Source organism: Arachis ipaensis, chromosome B9, assembly GCF_059453495.1.
Source record: "Arachis ipaensis isolate K30076 ecotype BB chromosome B9, ASM5945349v1, whole genome shotgun sequence".
NCBI lineage: Eukaryota > Viridiplantae > Streptophyta > Magnoliopsida > Fabales > Fabaceae > Arachis > Arachis ipaensis.
The window spans coordinates 44,289,035-44,305,886 of NC_142444.1; the positions used below are offsets into that span (position 1 = coordinate 44,289,035).

Sequence of the window (16,852 nt, forward strand, 5' to 3'; positions counted from 1 at the left end):
CCAAGGATTCAAATTAAGGACATTATTATTTTCCGCTTAAAGTTAATGATGTGCTAAAGTAAAGAACAAAGGGGTATAATAGGCTCAAAATTGGTTTGCAAGGGATAATGAAAGGTAAGGCCATATGGGTATGTAAGCTTAGTGAAACAAAGGCCTCAATCATAAAAGTGCATGTATACGTTAAACAATGGAAATATAGAATCAAGCAAGACAAAAATCACAATTTTAGAGAGAAAAACACACACCAAAAATAAAATATTGGTTGATAAAATGCAACCAATCAAATAAGCTCAAAATCTCACAGGTTTTGTGTGTTCGAGCTCTAAACCATGTTCCAAAATAATATTTCTTCAAACAAGTTTAATAAAAATTTTAATTCAAATTAGTGGAATGCTATAAAAAGTTTCTTGAAAAAGAAAATATTACTTTAACCAAGTGGTGGTAAAATATGCACAAAATCAAGCAAATATGCAATCAAACATGTAAATGTAACAATGAACAAACAAAGAAAATAAAACATTGGTGTTGAGAAGGAAATAACTAACCCATGGAGATCGGTATCGACCTCCCCACACTTAAAGATTGCACAGTCCTCGGTGCATGCTAAGATGTGCAAGTGAACGGGTGGTTCCAACTGGCGCTTTTCTCCAAAGATTGTGCAGATGGACTTGTCTGTCTCCCCATGTGAAAGTTTTCTGTTTCCCTTCCTCGGTGGCCATCCTGAAAGAAGAGGAAAAAGAAGAAAAGTAACCCAAAAACAAAGATAGAAAACAATTTAAAATATGGTTGGGTTAATGCCAAATAATGAGAGTCTTAGTTACATGGTAGCTACAACATGCAAGTGAGAAAACAGTAAAAGCAATTGGCGTATCAACAGTGCAAAAATTGCAATAATGGGAGAAGAGTGTGGGCAATGAAAGACAGTGTAAATGCATAGCAATGCAAATGGAATGCAAGTATCATAAAAGATTAGTATTGACTTATGCATAATAATACCCAATCAGAATAAAACAAGTCATGAAGCACCAGAATAATTCAAGAAAAGATGTAACAGTTGAATAAGAAAATTTAACACCAATGGAAAAATAATAAATTTAGAAAAGGAGATAAAAATATGCAAAAAATTAAAATGCAACGAATGAAAGTATGCAAATAAATTAAGTACAAATAGAATGAAAGTGAAGAAGGATGAAAAGGTAAATAAACGAAGAAAAAGAAAGTAAGAAAGGAGGAAGAAAGAAAGAGAAAAGAGAGAAGAAATGGGAGGGAAATTAAAAACGGGACGCGACGCGCGTGCACAGGGCACGCGTGCGCGTGAAAACTGCATTAACCATGTGATGCATAAGCGTCGCCCACGCGTACGCGTGGGTGGTCTTGGAAGCAAAAGGACGCGCACGCGTCAGAGACGCGTATGCGTGGATGACCTTGTGCCTCTAGCACAGTTCCAGCGTGGGGGCAGCACAACTCTCTGTTCATATGATTTTTACGCTGATTTTCATCCCCACGCATACGCGTCGCTGAAGCTTACGCGTGGGTCGCACTTTCTGCAGGGGACGCGTACGCGTACGCGTGGGGTGGCTTGTGCTTCATGCACCCCTCCCGCGCGTCTCTCGCGCCACTCTCTGTTTGGTTGTGCATACACAAATGATGCGTGCGCGTCGTAGACGCTTGCACGTCGTAGACGCTTGCGCGTCGATCCCCCTCTTTTTTTATGCAGTATGCAGAATGCGAAATGCAGATGCTAATGCAGACATTATGAATGAACACTAAGAAAAATAGAATAAAATAAAACTAAGAATAAAACAAAACAAAATAAAACTAAGACTGAAAAAGAACGATCATACCATGGTGGGTTGTCTCCTACCTAGCACTTTTAATTAGAGTCCTTAAGTTGGACATTTGGTGAGCTCCTTGTTATGGTGGCTTGTGCTTGAACTCATCCAGGAATCTCCACCAATGTTTGCAATTCCAATAGCCTCCGGGATCCCACACTATTTGCATAAAGCCTTCAAGCAAGTTAAAGCAAGTGACAAGACCCCAAGAGTGTTGATTGCTAGAATGAATTCTGGGGTCCCAAACCTTGCTTTTGCACCCGTCTTCTTGTTGATCATCATTTTTCCACTTGGGTGGTGAACAGTCGAAATTCTTACTGAGACATCAAAACAATTTTCTAGACCCATTCAATTGAGAATTATATCAACCCTTATACTTCAATTTGGAGCATGCAACCATATTGAACCTTGCATGACAACTCTTGCCACTAACCATCTCCCTCTTACTCTTATAGCCACAAAGAGCTCTAAGTTGCCCATCCGTCTCAAGCAAAGCATATTCAAGTGGGCTAATTAAGCTTAGAGATGAAAGATTTACCCACTTGAATGAAGGAATGGACAGTGATGGCTTTGGGGAGAGGTCTCCAGCAACTTTGGAAAGGTGATTTCCAGCTCCATTCCCTTGAGCTCTTCCTTGACAACTTCCACCTCCTTGCAAGCTTCTTCAATTTTAACCTCTTCCTCTTGGTAGCTTTCTTCCAATTCGATCTCTTTTTCATTGTTCACCAAGGGCATGGGAGGTTGTTATTCTTCTTCTTTAATCTCCATGTCAAGTCCAATGGGAGAGGATTTAAATGTAGATAAGAATTCATCAATGATTGAATCCATCTCTTGATCATCCCCTTTAAAGTCTTCAACCATGATATGCCTTGGAGGTTGTACACCCTCCTCAACATCAAATTCAAACTCCTTAGAAGGGGGGCTCTATGACTGGGCTTTCCTATGGACGTTTTGCATCTCCTAAGTCTTTGACCACTTCTTCCTTTTCAATAATTCCGGCTTCCTCCACTTGTTCCAGTATAAATTCATGCTCCTTACTGTCCACCAGAGTTTTTAGTGTCTCATTCATGCTACGTTCTTCATTAGATTCTCCACATGAAGCCATGGGTGTTCCTTGAGTGTCCGAACATCTGGAAGGTAATTGATTTATTGCTTGCTCCAGTTGATGAAGGGTTGCATGAAATTGATCTACTGTTTCCTTGAGGCGAGCCTGTGATTCTTAGGTCGATGGATATGGACATGGTGCATATGGAAGTGGTGGTTCTTGGGGGTAATTGGATTGGAATTGGGGTGATTAAGGTTTAGGGTCATATGGAGGTGAATGGTTGTGGGTGGCTTGTGAGTATGGTAGTTCAAAGCTATGTTGAGGAGGTAGTTCATTGGCATATGATGGAGCTTGTTGGTAACTACAAGGGGGTCCACCACATCTATCATCTTGGTACGCACCTCGGAATGGCTCTTGACCATAGTAATTTGGTGGAGGTTGGTTGTCACGAAAAGGTCCACCATAACTGTTGTCTTGGTATGCATCACAGAATGGTTGTTGGTTATAGCGCATTGGAGGGGGTTATTGCCAAGAGGATTGATCAAATCCTTGTGGCTCCTCCCATCTTTGATTCTTCCAACCTTGATGCCTATTTTCATTATAGTTTCCATTTCTTACAACAACATTGGAACCAAACTTAAAGCAACAAGGGTGAGAATTCATAGTAGCTAATAAAAGAAAAAATTAAAAACAAAAACAAATAAACAAGCGAAAAACAAATATTTACAATTGATGAGCGGATAATTTATACGCTTTTTGACATTGTTTTTAGTATGTTTTTAGTAGAATCTAGTTACTTTTAGGGATGTTTTCATTAGTTTTTATGTTAAATTCACATTTCTGGACTTTACTAGGAGATTGTGTGTTTTTCTGTGATTTCAGGTATTTTCTGGCTGAAATTGAGGGACTTGAGCAGAACTCAGATTCAGAGGTTGAGAAGGACTGCTGATGCTGTTGGATTCTGACCTCCCTGCACTCAAAGTGGATTTTCTGGAGCTACAGAACTCTAAATGGCGCGATTCCAATTGCGTTGGAAAGTAGACATCCAGGGCTTTCCAGCAATATATAATAGTCCATACTTTAGCCAAGAATAGACGACGTAAACTGGCGTTCAACACCAGCCTTCTGCCCAAATCTGGCGTCCAGCGCCAGAAAAGGATCCAAAACCAGAGTTGAACGCCCAAACTGGCACAGAAACTGGCGTTCAACTCCACAAATGGCCTCTGCACGTGCAACACTTAGGCTCAGCCCAAACACACACCAAGTGGGCCCAGGAAGTGGATTTATACATCAATTACTTACTCATGTAAACCCTAGTAGCTAGTTTATTATAAATAGGACCTTTTACTATTGTATTAGGCATCTTTGGTCTCAGTTTTAACCCATTGTTCATCTTAGGAGACTATTGATCACGTTTTAGGGGGCTGGCCATCTCGGCCATGCCTGGACCTTCACTTATGTATTTTCATACGGTAGAGTTTCTACACTCCATAGATTAAGGTGTGGAGCTCTGCTGTTCCTCAAAGATTAATGCAAAGTACTACTGTTTTCTATTCAATTCTTCTTATTTCTCTTCTAAAGATATCCATTCGCACCCAAGAACGTGATGAAGGTGATGATTATGTGTGACGCTCATCATCCTTCTCCTTTATGAACGCGTGTCTGACAAACACTTCTGTTCTACATGAATTAAGCTAGAATGAATATCTCTTAGATCTCTTAATCAGAATCTTCGTGGCGTAAGCTAGAATGATAGCGGCATTCAAGAGAATCCGGAAAGTCTAAACCTTGTCTGTGGTATTCCGAGTAGGATTCGATGAATGAATGACTGTGACGAGCTCCTAACTCGCGATTGCAGGGCGTTAGTGACAGACGTAAAAGGATAGTAAATCCTATTCCAGCATGATCGAGAACCGACAGATGAATAGCCGTGCCGTGACAGGGTGCGTGAGCATATTATTCACTGAGAGGATAAGATGAAGCCATTGACAAGGGTGATGCCTCCAGACGATTAGCCGTGCCGTGACAGGGCATTGGATCATTTTCCCGAGAGATGACCGAAAGTAGCCATTGACAGTGGTGATGTATCACATAAAGCCAGCCATGGATAGGAGTAAGACTGATTGGATGAAGATAGCAGGAAAGCAGAGGTTCAGAGGAACGAAAAGCATCTCCATTCGCTTATCTGAAATTCCTACCAATGATTTACATAAGTACCTCTATCCCTATTTTATTATTTATTATTCGAAAACTCCATTATCAATTTATATCTGCCTGACTGAGATTTACAAGGTGACCATAGCTTGCTTCATACCAACAATCTCCGTGGGATTCGACCCTGCCCTCTCAATGTTTGTTTACTTAATTTTCTCCTTCATGCAATTGAATTATGTTGATGCTTTATTTGACTTTTTTTTATACAGGATGAACAATGAAGGAAATCCCAAAAGAAAAAGGTTAAGGACCCTATCACAAATAGAGTCACAAAGAAGTCCCTTGAAGATGAGGAGTCCAGTGAAAAATTCAGGAAAAATACAATTCACGAGTGCTTATGCATTGTTAAAACAATTTCAAATCAAAAGGGAACATGTTTTAGCTGCATGTGGGGATAGTAGTAAACATGAGACAATGAAAAAGGGCAAGATGCCAAAGAAGAAGCTGACAAGAGTTGACGATGAAGGTCAAAGCAAAATGGCAACCAAGAAGATAACAAAAATGAAAGACCATGAGGATCAAATCAAGATGCCAACAAAGAACTGCAACGAAGAAAATCATCTAGTCAAGATGAAAGCCAATGAAATTGAGGGTCAAAGTGGGAAGAAGTCGTCTAGGAAGAAGGTGCCAATGAAGAATTCAAAGGTGGAAGATGATAAACCCAAGATGAATAGTAATGAAGCTGATGGTCAAAGCAAGAAGCCGACCAATAAGAACATGCTAATGATGAAATCGAATGAAGAATATGCCAATGAAGAAGAACATAAGATTGAGTCTCTTATCCCGGCTATGACTTTGGATGAATTTTTCGAAAAATATGGGATATCATTGGATGAAAATGATGAAGAATATGAATATGATTATGATGATCACAATCCAAGTGTTGGTGATAGTGGTGACAGTCAACTCGGTAATGCCTTTATCCTTTTTTTTTTCAATAGCAAATAGTGAAAGACATCAACCTAACTCTTGTATTTAGTTGCTTACTCTTTTATTTACTTCATTAGTATTCTTGTTAATGTTCTCTAGTAATGACATTGGAAATAGGTACCAAAAATAAAAAAGTTCGTGGTCCCACCCAACTCAAGCATATTCATGCTATGGAGACACAGATAGAGTTAACATGGTGCAACGGCAGACCTATAGGCCCAACAAAGACTCAGGTTCAATTGTTTAGTCGATTCTTAGGTACACTTGCAAGAAACTCTAATTTGGTCACGTTATTATATACTAGTTGGCAAGCTGTTTCAAGTGAGACTAAAACTTCAATGTTGGATTATGCAAAGGTAACTAGACCATTCTCCTTTTTAAATTGTTTACAATTAGGCTTAGCATTGTATGGTAAAATAACATAACTCACTGTTTATTCATAGTCTAAATATAAAATTCCAAGTGATGCTGAGCCTTGGGTGATAGATACCATTGGAGAGTCATGGAAGCAATTTAAGAAACGGATAAAAAAATATCACTATACACCGTACAGCTCATTCAGAGAGATGATGAAAAATCGTCCAATTACTGTACCTGAACTGCATTTTAGGAAATTAGTTCAATTTTGGAGTCTTGATATCATCAAAGTAAGTTATTTTCACAACTTTCTTGGCTTTATTAATGGTATTGTGTATTTAACTAACTTTATGTATTTTTGTATTACAACAATATGTAGGTTATTTCTGAGAAAAATCGTGAAAATAGATCCAAACAAAAATGGAATCATCGAATGGGACCAGTTAGTTTTGAATTAGTACGCGCTGAATTGGTATCATATTTGTACTTCGCATTTAAGTATCTTTACATCTTTCATGTCGTCTATGTTGACTTCATCTGTGTTGACTTCGAGTAACCTTGATGGTTTCTTTGTAGCGTGCAAAAAAAGAGGGCAATGAAGATCCATCACAGTCTGAGATGTTTGTTGTAACTCGTACTAACAAGAAAGGAGAAATTGACTCGGGAACACAAGAGACGATTGTGAGTTGTTTAGTTTCGTAGAAATGTACACTAAAAGAAATGTGTAAATCATTTTTTTTATTTTCAGCATATGCGCACATGAACTTATTACAATTTTCCTTCTGTGTAATAGGAACATCTTCAAAATTTGAAGCAAGCTGGATACAGTGATGATGAAGCGCTTCAAACGGTGTTTGGAAAGGAGAGACATGGTAGGGTTCGTTTCTATGGTCGATCAGTCACAAAATCCTCTCTTAAAAAGGATAAGCAAATCCGACAAATGCAACAACAACATGCTGAAGTGGTTTCAACTATGGAAAAAAATCAAAATAACTTGACTTCCAAGTTGGATGGTTTAACAAGCTTGATCAAAACGGTGTTGCAACAAGTTAATCCTGGTATGAGTGCGGAACAAGTGCAAGTAATGATAGAAGCTGCCCAACAATCTCCGCCTGATGCAAGTAGTGCACCAAATGATGCGAGGCGAAGCATTCCTCCTTCACTGGGATCGAACCATGTGTCAAAAGATATGGAAGTAAGTACTGTCAAAATGAGTAGTTAAATTAATAGTGGCTGATTGCTTAATAGTACCTGATTGTTGTTGATGTTAATTTTATTGTTGATTTTATTGGCTAATTGGCTCCATGAGCACGTGTTGAATAGAAGGGTAAGAAACTAATTACGAACTAAGATGCATAACCTACCATTGTTTCTCTTCAGAAGGTATAGAAAATTAGATAAAGCAATAATAATACATGAAGGTGAAGGGGTAGCAATCAGCATTGAATTAGTACTCAGTAATATATAGCAATCAGTATTATTATTATTTTAAAATTTACTTTGTCTATTGATTTCACACTCAATCTGGTTTTTCTGTTTCGCTGGTGTTGATTACTTGATTTGTTTGATGGGTTGGAAGCTAATAATAGTATTTCGGTATTACCTTGTTTTTTAAGCTTCTATTTTGGTTGCGGTTGTTTCTTTGTGCTGGATTTTTTTCAGTTTTAAGCGACTTCAACAGGGGAGTTGAAGTTCCACTCAAAGATAGATTAAAAACATATAAACATTACCAAATGGCTCAAAACCACATGCAAATGCTCCTTGTTATTTAGTGGTTGAAATTTTCATATTGATTGACTTACTTAACTTGTGCTCCATATTCATTACTCAACTGCACTGCATGCATCATCAAAAATATTTTTGTTCTGTTCTAACTTCTTTATTTCTTTTGCTAGCAGGAGGATATGATGTGAAGAAAATATGTTCAATACAAATATAAGATGGGATGGGTCTTATAATGATTTTGGTTATCTAAATGTATTATTTTGATGTCTTCTTTACATTTTGATAAGAGATTTTATTCGATAATACATGTAATGGATAAATTACACTCTATTTTGATTAGTGTTGTAATGGATATCTACTTTTTAATGAAACTTTTATGATTTACATTTATTGAATTTCTCATTCTTAGATTTATTTTGTGATTATCATCATTTTGGAATGTGATTATGCTTTAAAAAAATTTATAAAATAAAACAAGTTACCATAGATAAGTTATGGCCACCGTTTTAAGGAGGGGTGACCATAGATAAGCTATGGCCACGGTGAAAACAGTGACTATAGATAAGGTTATGGTCACTATTTTAATGCGGGGTGACCATAGACGCTATGGTCACGGTAAAAAACCGTGACCATAGATAAGGCTATGGTCACGGTTTTCATGTGGGGTGACCATAGAGGCTATGGTCACGGCCAAAACTGTGACCATAAATAAGGCTATGGTCACGGTTTTGGGAAGGGGTGACCATAGAGGCTATGGTCACGGTTTTAGGTAGAGTGACCATAGAGGCTATGGTCACGGCCAAAACCGTGACCATAGATAGGGCTATGGTCACGGTTTTGGGAAGGGGTGACCATAGAGGCTATGGTCACGGTCAAAACCGTGACCATAGATATGGCTATGGTCACGGTTTTAGGTAGAGTGACCATAGAGGCTATGGTCACGGCCAAAACCGTGACCATAGATAGGGCTATGGTCACGGTTTTGGGAAGGGGTGACCATAGAGGCTATGGTCACGGTCAAAACCGTGACCATAGATATGGCTATGGTCACGGTTTTAGGTAGAGTGACCATAGAGGCTATGGTCACGGCCAAAACCGTGACCATAGATAGGGCTATGGTCACGGTTTTGGGAAGGGGTGACCATAGAGGCTATGGTCACGGCCAAAACCGTGACCATAGATGGGCTATGGTCACGGTTTTATCGCGTGACCATAGATTAACCTATGGTCACGGTAAAAAAACGTGGCCTAAAGTGCCAGAATTTGAACATTACAACCGTGGCCATAGAAACCGTGACCATAGATAAAAAAACCGTGACCATAGGTCTATGGCCATGAGAGAATAGGCCACGGCAGAAAAACCGTGACCATAGGTCAAAAACCGTGACCATAGACCTATGGTCACCCTTTTCACTAGCTATGGTCACGGTTTTTCACCGTGACCATAGACCTTTTTTTTTGTAGTGCATGTGTGTTATAAATTCTGAAAATCATGAGAAGCAACAATAGAGGCATAAAATGGGGCCAATCAATTTTGCAAGAGTGCGTGTTGATTTTTGTAAGGTCATGTTTGAGTTAAAATTCTCTACTCGTGATTTTTACCTAATTTTAGTATGTTATAACTTTATAATTGTCATCTTGGTATGTATCATGAGAAAAAAGAGAACAAAGAGGAACCAAATCAAGCTAAAATGTTTGTTGCAACTCAGAATGGACTAAAAGGAAAAATACTTGACGTAGAAACACAAGTTGCTATTGTAAGTTAGTCTATAATTTTCTTGTTTTAATTGCTGTTTTATGGCTGTTATGGTTACTGTTTTAGTTACTATTTTATGGCTGTCGTGGTTGCTATTCTAGTTGCTACTTTATGGCTATTTTATGACTGTCATAGTTGCTGTTTTATGAATGTCGTGGTTGCTGTTTTATGGCTGACATGGTTATTATTTCAGTTGCTATTTTATGGCTGTTTTATGCCTATTTTGGATTGCTGCCTTTATTAGTTATCAATAGGTTGTTGGATTAATTATAAGATATTCATATTTATATCACTTATAATTAGAAATATATAGGATAAATGTTTAAAATTATTTCTAAAATATTATCGTGTATTGGTTTGCCCTTCTAAATATTAGATGTTTCAAATTAATTTTAAAAAGATATAACAATGAATAAAATTGCTAGTCCTTTTGTGAATTAGATTATAAGGGTCATAATGATCTATGACATGTGTGATTATTTAGATGATAGAATAACTAATATAACTATGATTTTATTTTTTTTAGGAGAATCAATTTGAGGCTCTAATCTTTTTATGATTAAATTGATCATTCTTTCATTGAATTTTTATCACTAAAAATAGGCATATAATATATTTGTGTGTATAGGATAAACTTGATGATTTTCAAGAAGTTGGAGAAACTCCTACCAATGCATTTTAAAAAGTGTTTGGTAAAGAGAATCCAAGAAGAGTTCGATGTTTGGAAAGAACTATTACAAAAATTTCTCTTAAGAAAAATAAAGAAATAGATGAAATCAAAAAACAAAGTGAAGAGAAGATAACAACTTTAAAAATTGAATTAGACCACTATAAGTAACGGCTGCAAGGATTGGAAGATATTGTGAAACTTATATTGCAACAAACTTCTCCTAGTATGAATGTTGATGAAACGCTTTCTCTCTTGCGATCTAAGCAATCGTCTGCAAATAGTGCACAAGATCTAAATTTGATAATTCGACATTCTCCTCTATCGACTCATATACCAAATCATGATTAGGTATATGTGTGCTAAATTATTGTAACACTTGAGTATACATGTTATTGTTAAGTGATGAGCGGATAATTTATACGCTTTTTGACCTTGTTTTTAGTATGTTTTTAGTAGGATCTAGTTACTTTTAGGGATATTTTCATTAGTTTTTATGTTAAATTCACATTTCTGGACTTTACTATGAGTTTGTGTGTTTTTCTGTGATTTCAGGTATTTTCTGGCTGAAATTGAGGGACTTGAGCAAAAATCAGATTCAGAGGTTGAAGAAGGACTGCTGATGCTGTTGGATTCTGACCTCCCTGCACTCAAAGTGGATTTTCTGGAGCTATAGAACTCGAAATGGCGTGATTCCAATTGCGTTGGAAATTAGACATCCAGGGATTTCCAGCAATATATAATAGTCTATACTTTGGCCAAGAATAGATGATGCAAACTGGAGTTCAACGCCAGCTCTCTGCCCAATTCTGGCGTCCAGCGCCAGAAAAGGATCCAAAACCAGAGTTGAACGCCCAAACTGGCACAAATGCTGGCGTTCAACTCCAAGAAGGACCTCTACACGTGCAACACTCAAGCTCAGCCCAAGCACATACCAAGTGGGCCCCAGAAGTGGATTTATGCATCAATTACTTACTTCTGTAAACCCTAGTAGCTAGTTTATTATAAATAGGACATTTCACTATTGTATTGGATATCTTTTGATCCTGGATTGTATCTTTTGATCACTTTTAGATCTCTAGACCTCCATGGGAGGCTGGCTACTCGGCCATGCCTACCCTCTATTCACTTATGTATTTTCAATGGTAGAGTTTCTACACTCCATAGATTAAAGTGTGGAGCTCTGCTGTTCCTCAAAGATTAATGCACAGTACTACTGTTTTCTATTCAATTCATCTTATTTCGCTTCCAAGATATTCATTCGCACTTCAACCTGAATGTGATGAACGTGACAATCATCATCATTCCCTATGAACGCGTGCCTGACAACCACTTCCGTTTTACATTAGATTGAATGAGTATCTCTTAGATCTCTTAATCGGAATCTTCGTGGTGTAAGCTAGAATGATGGCGGCATTCAAGAGAATCCGGAAGGTCTAAACCTTGTCTGTGGTATTCCGAGTAGGATTCAATGATTGAATGACTATGACGAGCTGGGCGTAGTGACCGACGCAAAAGGATAGTAAATCCTATTCCAGCAGGATCGAGAACCGACAGATGAATAGCCGTGCTGTGACAGGGTGCGTTGACCATTTTCACTGAGAGGATAAGATGAAACCATTGACAAGGGTGATGCCTCCAGACGATTAGCCATGCCGTGACAGGGCATTTGGATCATTTTCCCGAGAAAAGACCGAAAGTAGCCATTGACAATGGTGATGTATCACATAAAGCTAGCCATAGAAAGGAGTAAGACTGATTGGATGAAGATAGCAGGAAAGCAGAGGTTCAGAGGAACGAAAGCATCTCTATTCGCTTATCTGAAATTCTCACCAATGATTTACATAAGTATTTCTATCCCTATTTTATTAATTAATTTCGAAAACCCCATTACTATTTTATATCTGCCTGACTGAGATTTACAAGGTGACCATAGCTTGCTTCATACCAACAATCTCCGTGGGATTCGACCCTTACTCACGTAAGGTATTACTTGGACGACCCAGTGCACTTGCTGGTTAGTTGTGCGAAGTTGTGAACCATGGTATTGGCATCATATTTTTGGCGCCATTACCAGGGAAAGAAAGAGTGATGAATTTTACATAATCAAAGTGTAATCACAATTTCTGCGCACCAAGTTTTTGGCGCCGTTGCCGGGGATTGTTCGAGTTTGGACAATTGACGGTTCATCTTGTTGCTCAGATTAGGTAATTTTCTTTTTGTTTTCTTTTCAAAAAATTTTTCAAAAATATTTCAAAATTTTCTCACCTGTTTTCGAAAAAAAAAATTTATTCAAAATTTTTAAGAATAAATTCTAGTGTTTCATGAAGCATGTGAAGCCTGGCTGGCTGCAAAGCCATGTCTAAATTCTTTTGGACTGAGGCTTCCACACCATCAGCATAGAGGCAAGTTACATATTTGATAAGTAAGGAGCAGTATATTCTGATATTTCGCTGAAGCTTGGCTGGCCATTGGCCATGTCTAGTGTTTTGGACCGGAGCTTTCATTGAAAGCTTGGCTGGCTAGTGAGCCATGTCTAATTCCTGGACTGAAGCTTTAGACTAACATGGCAAGATTCCTGGAATTCATATTAAAAATTTTGGAATCCTTATTTTTTTCTTTTACAAATAATTTTCGAAAAAAAAAATCCAAAAAAAAATTTAGAAAATCATAAAAATAAAAAAAAATTATTTTTGTGTTCTTGTTTGAGTCTTGAGTCATGTTATAAGTTTGGTGTCAATTGCATGTTCATCTTGCATTTTTCGAAAAAATTCATGCATTCATAGTGTTGTTCATGATCTTCAAGTTGTTCTTGGTAAGTCTTCTTGTTTGATCTTTGCATTTGCATGTTTTGTGTCTTTTCTTGTTTTTCATATGCATTCCTGAATTCTTTATGTCTAAGCATTAAAGAATTCTAAGTTTGGTGTCTTGCATGTTTTCTTTGCATTAAAAATTTTTCAAAAATGTGTTCTTGATGTTCATCATGATCTTCATAGTGTTCTTGGTGTTCATCTTGACATTCATAGCATTCTTGCATGCATTCATTGTTTTGATCCATAACTTTCATGCATTGCATCATTTTTTCTTGTTTTTCTCTCTCATCATAAAAATTCAAAAATAAAAAAATATCTTTCCCTTTTTCTCTCTTAAAATTTCGAAAATTAGATTTGACTTTTTCAAAAATTTTTAAAATCTAGTTGTTTTTATGAGTCAAATCAAATTTTCAATTTAAAAAAAATCTTATCTTTTTCAAAATCTTTTTCAAAAATCAAATCTTTTTTCAATTTTTTTTAGTTATTTTCGAAAATTTCAAAAATATTTTTCTTAATTTTACATCATATTTTCGAAAATAACATCACAATTAATGTTTTGATTCAAAAATTTCAAGTTTGTTACTTGCTTATTAAGAAAGATTCAAACTTTAAGTTCTAGAATCATATCTTATGATTTCTTGTGAATCAAGTCATTAATTGTGATTTTAAAATTCAAATCTTTTTCAAAAACTAATTTCTATCATATCTTTTCAAAAATATCTTCTTATCTTATCTTTTTCAAAAATTTGATTTCAAAATACTTTTTCTAACTTCCTAACTTCTTATCTTTTCAAAATTTGTTTCAACTAACTAACTAACTTTTTGTTTGTTTCTTATCTTTTTCAAAACTACCTAACTAACTCTCTCTCTCTCCAATTTTCGAAAATATCTCCCTCTTTTTCAAAATTTCTTTTTAATTAACTAATTATTTCAATTTTTAAATCTTAATTTTCGAAAACTACTAACCTTTTTCAAAAACTATTTTCGAAAATCACTAACTCTTTTTTCAAAAATAATTTTCGAAAATTCTCTTCTCTCTCATCTCCTTCTATTTGTTTATTCATCTACTAACACCTCTCCCTCACTCACAAAAAAAAAAGAAAAAAAGAAAAAAAAAGAGGATCTCTATTATTATTATTTTTCTGTACCCTCTTCTTTGTCATATGAGCAGGAGCAAGGACAAGAATATTCTTGTTGAAGCAGATCCAGAATCTGAAAGGACTCTGAAGAGGAAACTAAGAGAAGCTGAATTACAACAAACCAGTAAGCACCTGTCAGAAATTATCAAACAGGAAAAGGAGATGGCAGCTGAAAATAATAATAATGCAAGGAGAATGCTTGGTGACTTTACTGCACCTAATTCCAATTTACATGGAAGAAGCATCTCCATTCCTGCTATTGGAGCAAACAACTTTGAGCTGAAACCTCAGCTAGTTTCTCTGATGCAGCAGAACTGCAAGTTTCATGGACTTCCATCTGAAGATCCTTTTCAGTTCTTAACTGAATTCTTGCAGATCTGTGATACTGTTAAGACTAATGGAGTAGATCCTGAAGTCTACAGGCTCATGCTTTTCCCTTTTGCTGTAAGAGACAGAGCTAGAATATGGTTGGATTCTCAACCTAAAGACAGCCTGAACTCTTGGGATAAGCTAGTCAAGGCTTTCTTAGCCAAGTTCTTTCCTCCTCAAAAGCTGAGTAAGCTTAGAGTGGATGTTCAAACCTTTAGACAGAAGGAAGGTGAATCCCTCTATGAAGCTTGGGAGAGATACAAAGGACTGACCAAAAAGTGTCCTTCTGACATGCTTTCAGAATGGACCATCCTGGATATCTTCTATGATGGTTTATCTGAGATATCAAAGATGTCATTGGATACTTCTGCAGGTGGATCCATTCACCTAAAGAAAACGCCTGCAGAAGCTCAAGAACTCATTGACATGGTTGCTAATAACCAGTTTATGTACACTTCTGAGAGGAATCCTGTGAGTAATGGGACGCCTATGAAGAAGGGAGTTCTTGAAGTTGATACTCTGAATGCCATATTGGCTCAGAATAAAATATTGATTCAGCAAGTCAAGATGATTTCTCAGAGTCTGAATGGAATGCAAGCTGTATCCAACAGTACTCAAGAGGCTTCTCCTGAAGAAGAAGCTTATGATCCTGAGAACCCTGCAATAGCAGAGGTGAATTACTTAGGTGAACCTTATGGAAACACCTATAACTCATCATGGAGAAATCATCCAAATTTCTCATGGAAGAATCAAAAGCCTCAACAAGGCTTTAATAATGGTGGAAGAAACAGGTTTAACAATAATAAACCCTTTCTATCATCCACTCAGCAACAGACAGAGAACTCTGAACAAAATACTTTTAATTTAGCAAACTTAGTCTCTGACCTATCCAAGGCCACTGTAAGTTTCATGAATGAAACAAGGTCTTCCATTAGAAATCTGGAAGCACAAGTGGGCCAGCTGAGTAAAAGGATCACTGAAATCCCTCCTAGTACTCTCCCAAGCAATACAGAAGAGAATCCAAAAGGAGAGTGCAAGGCCATTGACATAACCAAAATGGCCGAACCCAAAGAGGGAGAGGAGGACGTGAATCCCAATGAGGAAGACCTCCTGGGACGTCTAGTGATCAATAAGGAGCTTCCCTCTGAGGAACCAAAGGACTCCGAGGCTCATCTAGAGACCATAGAGATTCCATTGAACCTCCTTATGCCCTTCATGAGCTCTGATGAGTATTCCTCTTCTGAAGAGAATGAGGATGTTACTGAAGAGCAAACTGCCAAGTTTCTTGGTGCAATCATGAAGCTGAATGCCAAATTATTTGGTATTGAGACTTGGGAAGATGAACCTCCCTTGTTCACCAATGAACTAAGTGATCTGGATCAACTGACATTGCCTCAGAAGAGACAGGATCCTGGAAAGTTCATAATACCTTGTACCATAGGCACCATGATCTTTAAGGCTCTGTGTGACCTTGGTTCAGGAATAAACCTCATGCCCCTCTCTGTAATAGAGAAACTGGGAATCTATGGGGTGCAAGCTGCTAAAATCTCATTAGAGATGGCAGACAATTCAAGAAAACAGGCTTATGGACAAGTAGAGGACGTGTTAGTAAAGGTTGAAGGCCTTTACATCCCTGCTGATTTAATAGTCCTGGATACTGGAAAGGAAGAGGATGAATCCATCATCCTAGGAAGACCTTTCCTAGCCACAGCAAGAGCTGTGATTGATGTGGACAGAGGAGAATTGATCCTTCAATTGAATGAGGACAACCTTGTGTTTACAACTCAAGGATCTCTCTCTGCATCCATGGAGAGGAAGCATAAAAAGCTTCTCTCAAAGCAGAGTCAAACAAAGCCCCCACAGTCAAACTCTAAGTTTGGTGTTGGGAGGCCACAACCAAACTCTAAGTTTGGTGTTGAACTCCCATATCCAAACTCTAAGTTTGGTGTTGGAGAGTCTCAATAATGCTCTGAACATCTGTGAGGCTCCATGAGAGCCCACTGTC

General features: G+C 37.4%; 1 protein-coding gene and 1 non-coding gene across 2 annotated transcripts; one reads left to right on the forward strand and one right to left on the reverse strand.

Moving 5' to 3' along the window:
- Positions 1 to 5,553: 5,553 nt before the first annotated feature.
- LOC107616818 (uncharacterized) lies at positions 5,554 to 8,465 on the forward strand. The gene is made up of 7 exons (XM_088500205.1): positions 5,554 to 6,001; positions 6,139 to 6,377; positions 6,465 to 6,668; positions 6,758 to 6,850; positions 6,955 to 7,059; positions 7,172 to 7,573; positions 8,274 to 8,465. The coding sequence occupies exons 1-7, from the start codon at positions 5,569 to 5,571 to the stop codon at positions 8,289 to 8,291; spliced, it is 1,494 nt and encodes a 497-aa protein (XP_088356331.1). The 5' UTR covers positions 5,554 to 5,568; the 3' UTR covers positions 8,292 to 8,465.
- Positions 8,466 to 15,036: 6,571 nt separating this feature from the next.
- LOC148544498 (small nucleolar RNA R71) lies at positions 15,037 to 15,144 on the reverse strand. Its single transcript, XR_015901612.1, has one exon. It is a non-coding gene; the product is annotated as a small nucleolar RNA R71 (small nucleolar RNA).
- Between the last annotated feature and the right edge of the window lie 1,708 nt (positions 15,145 to 16,852).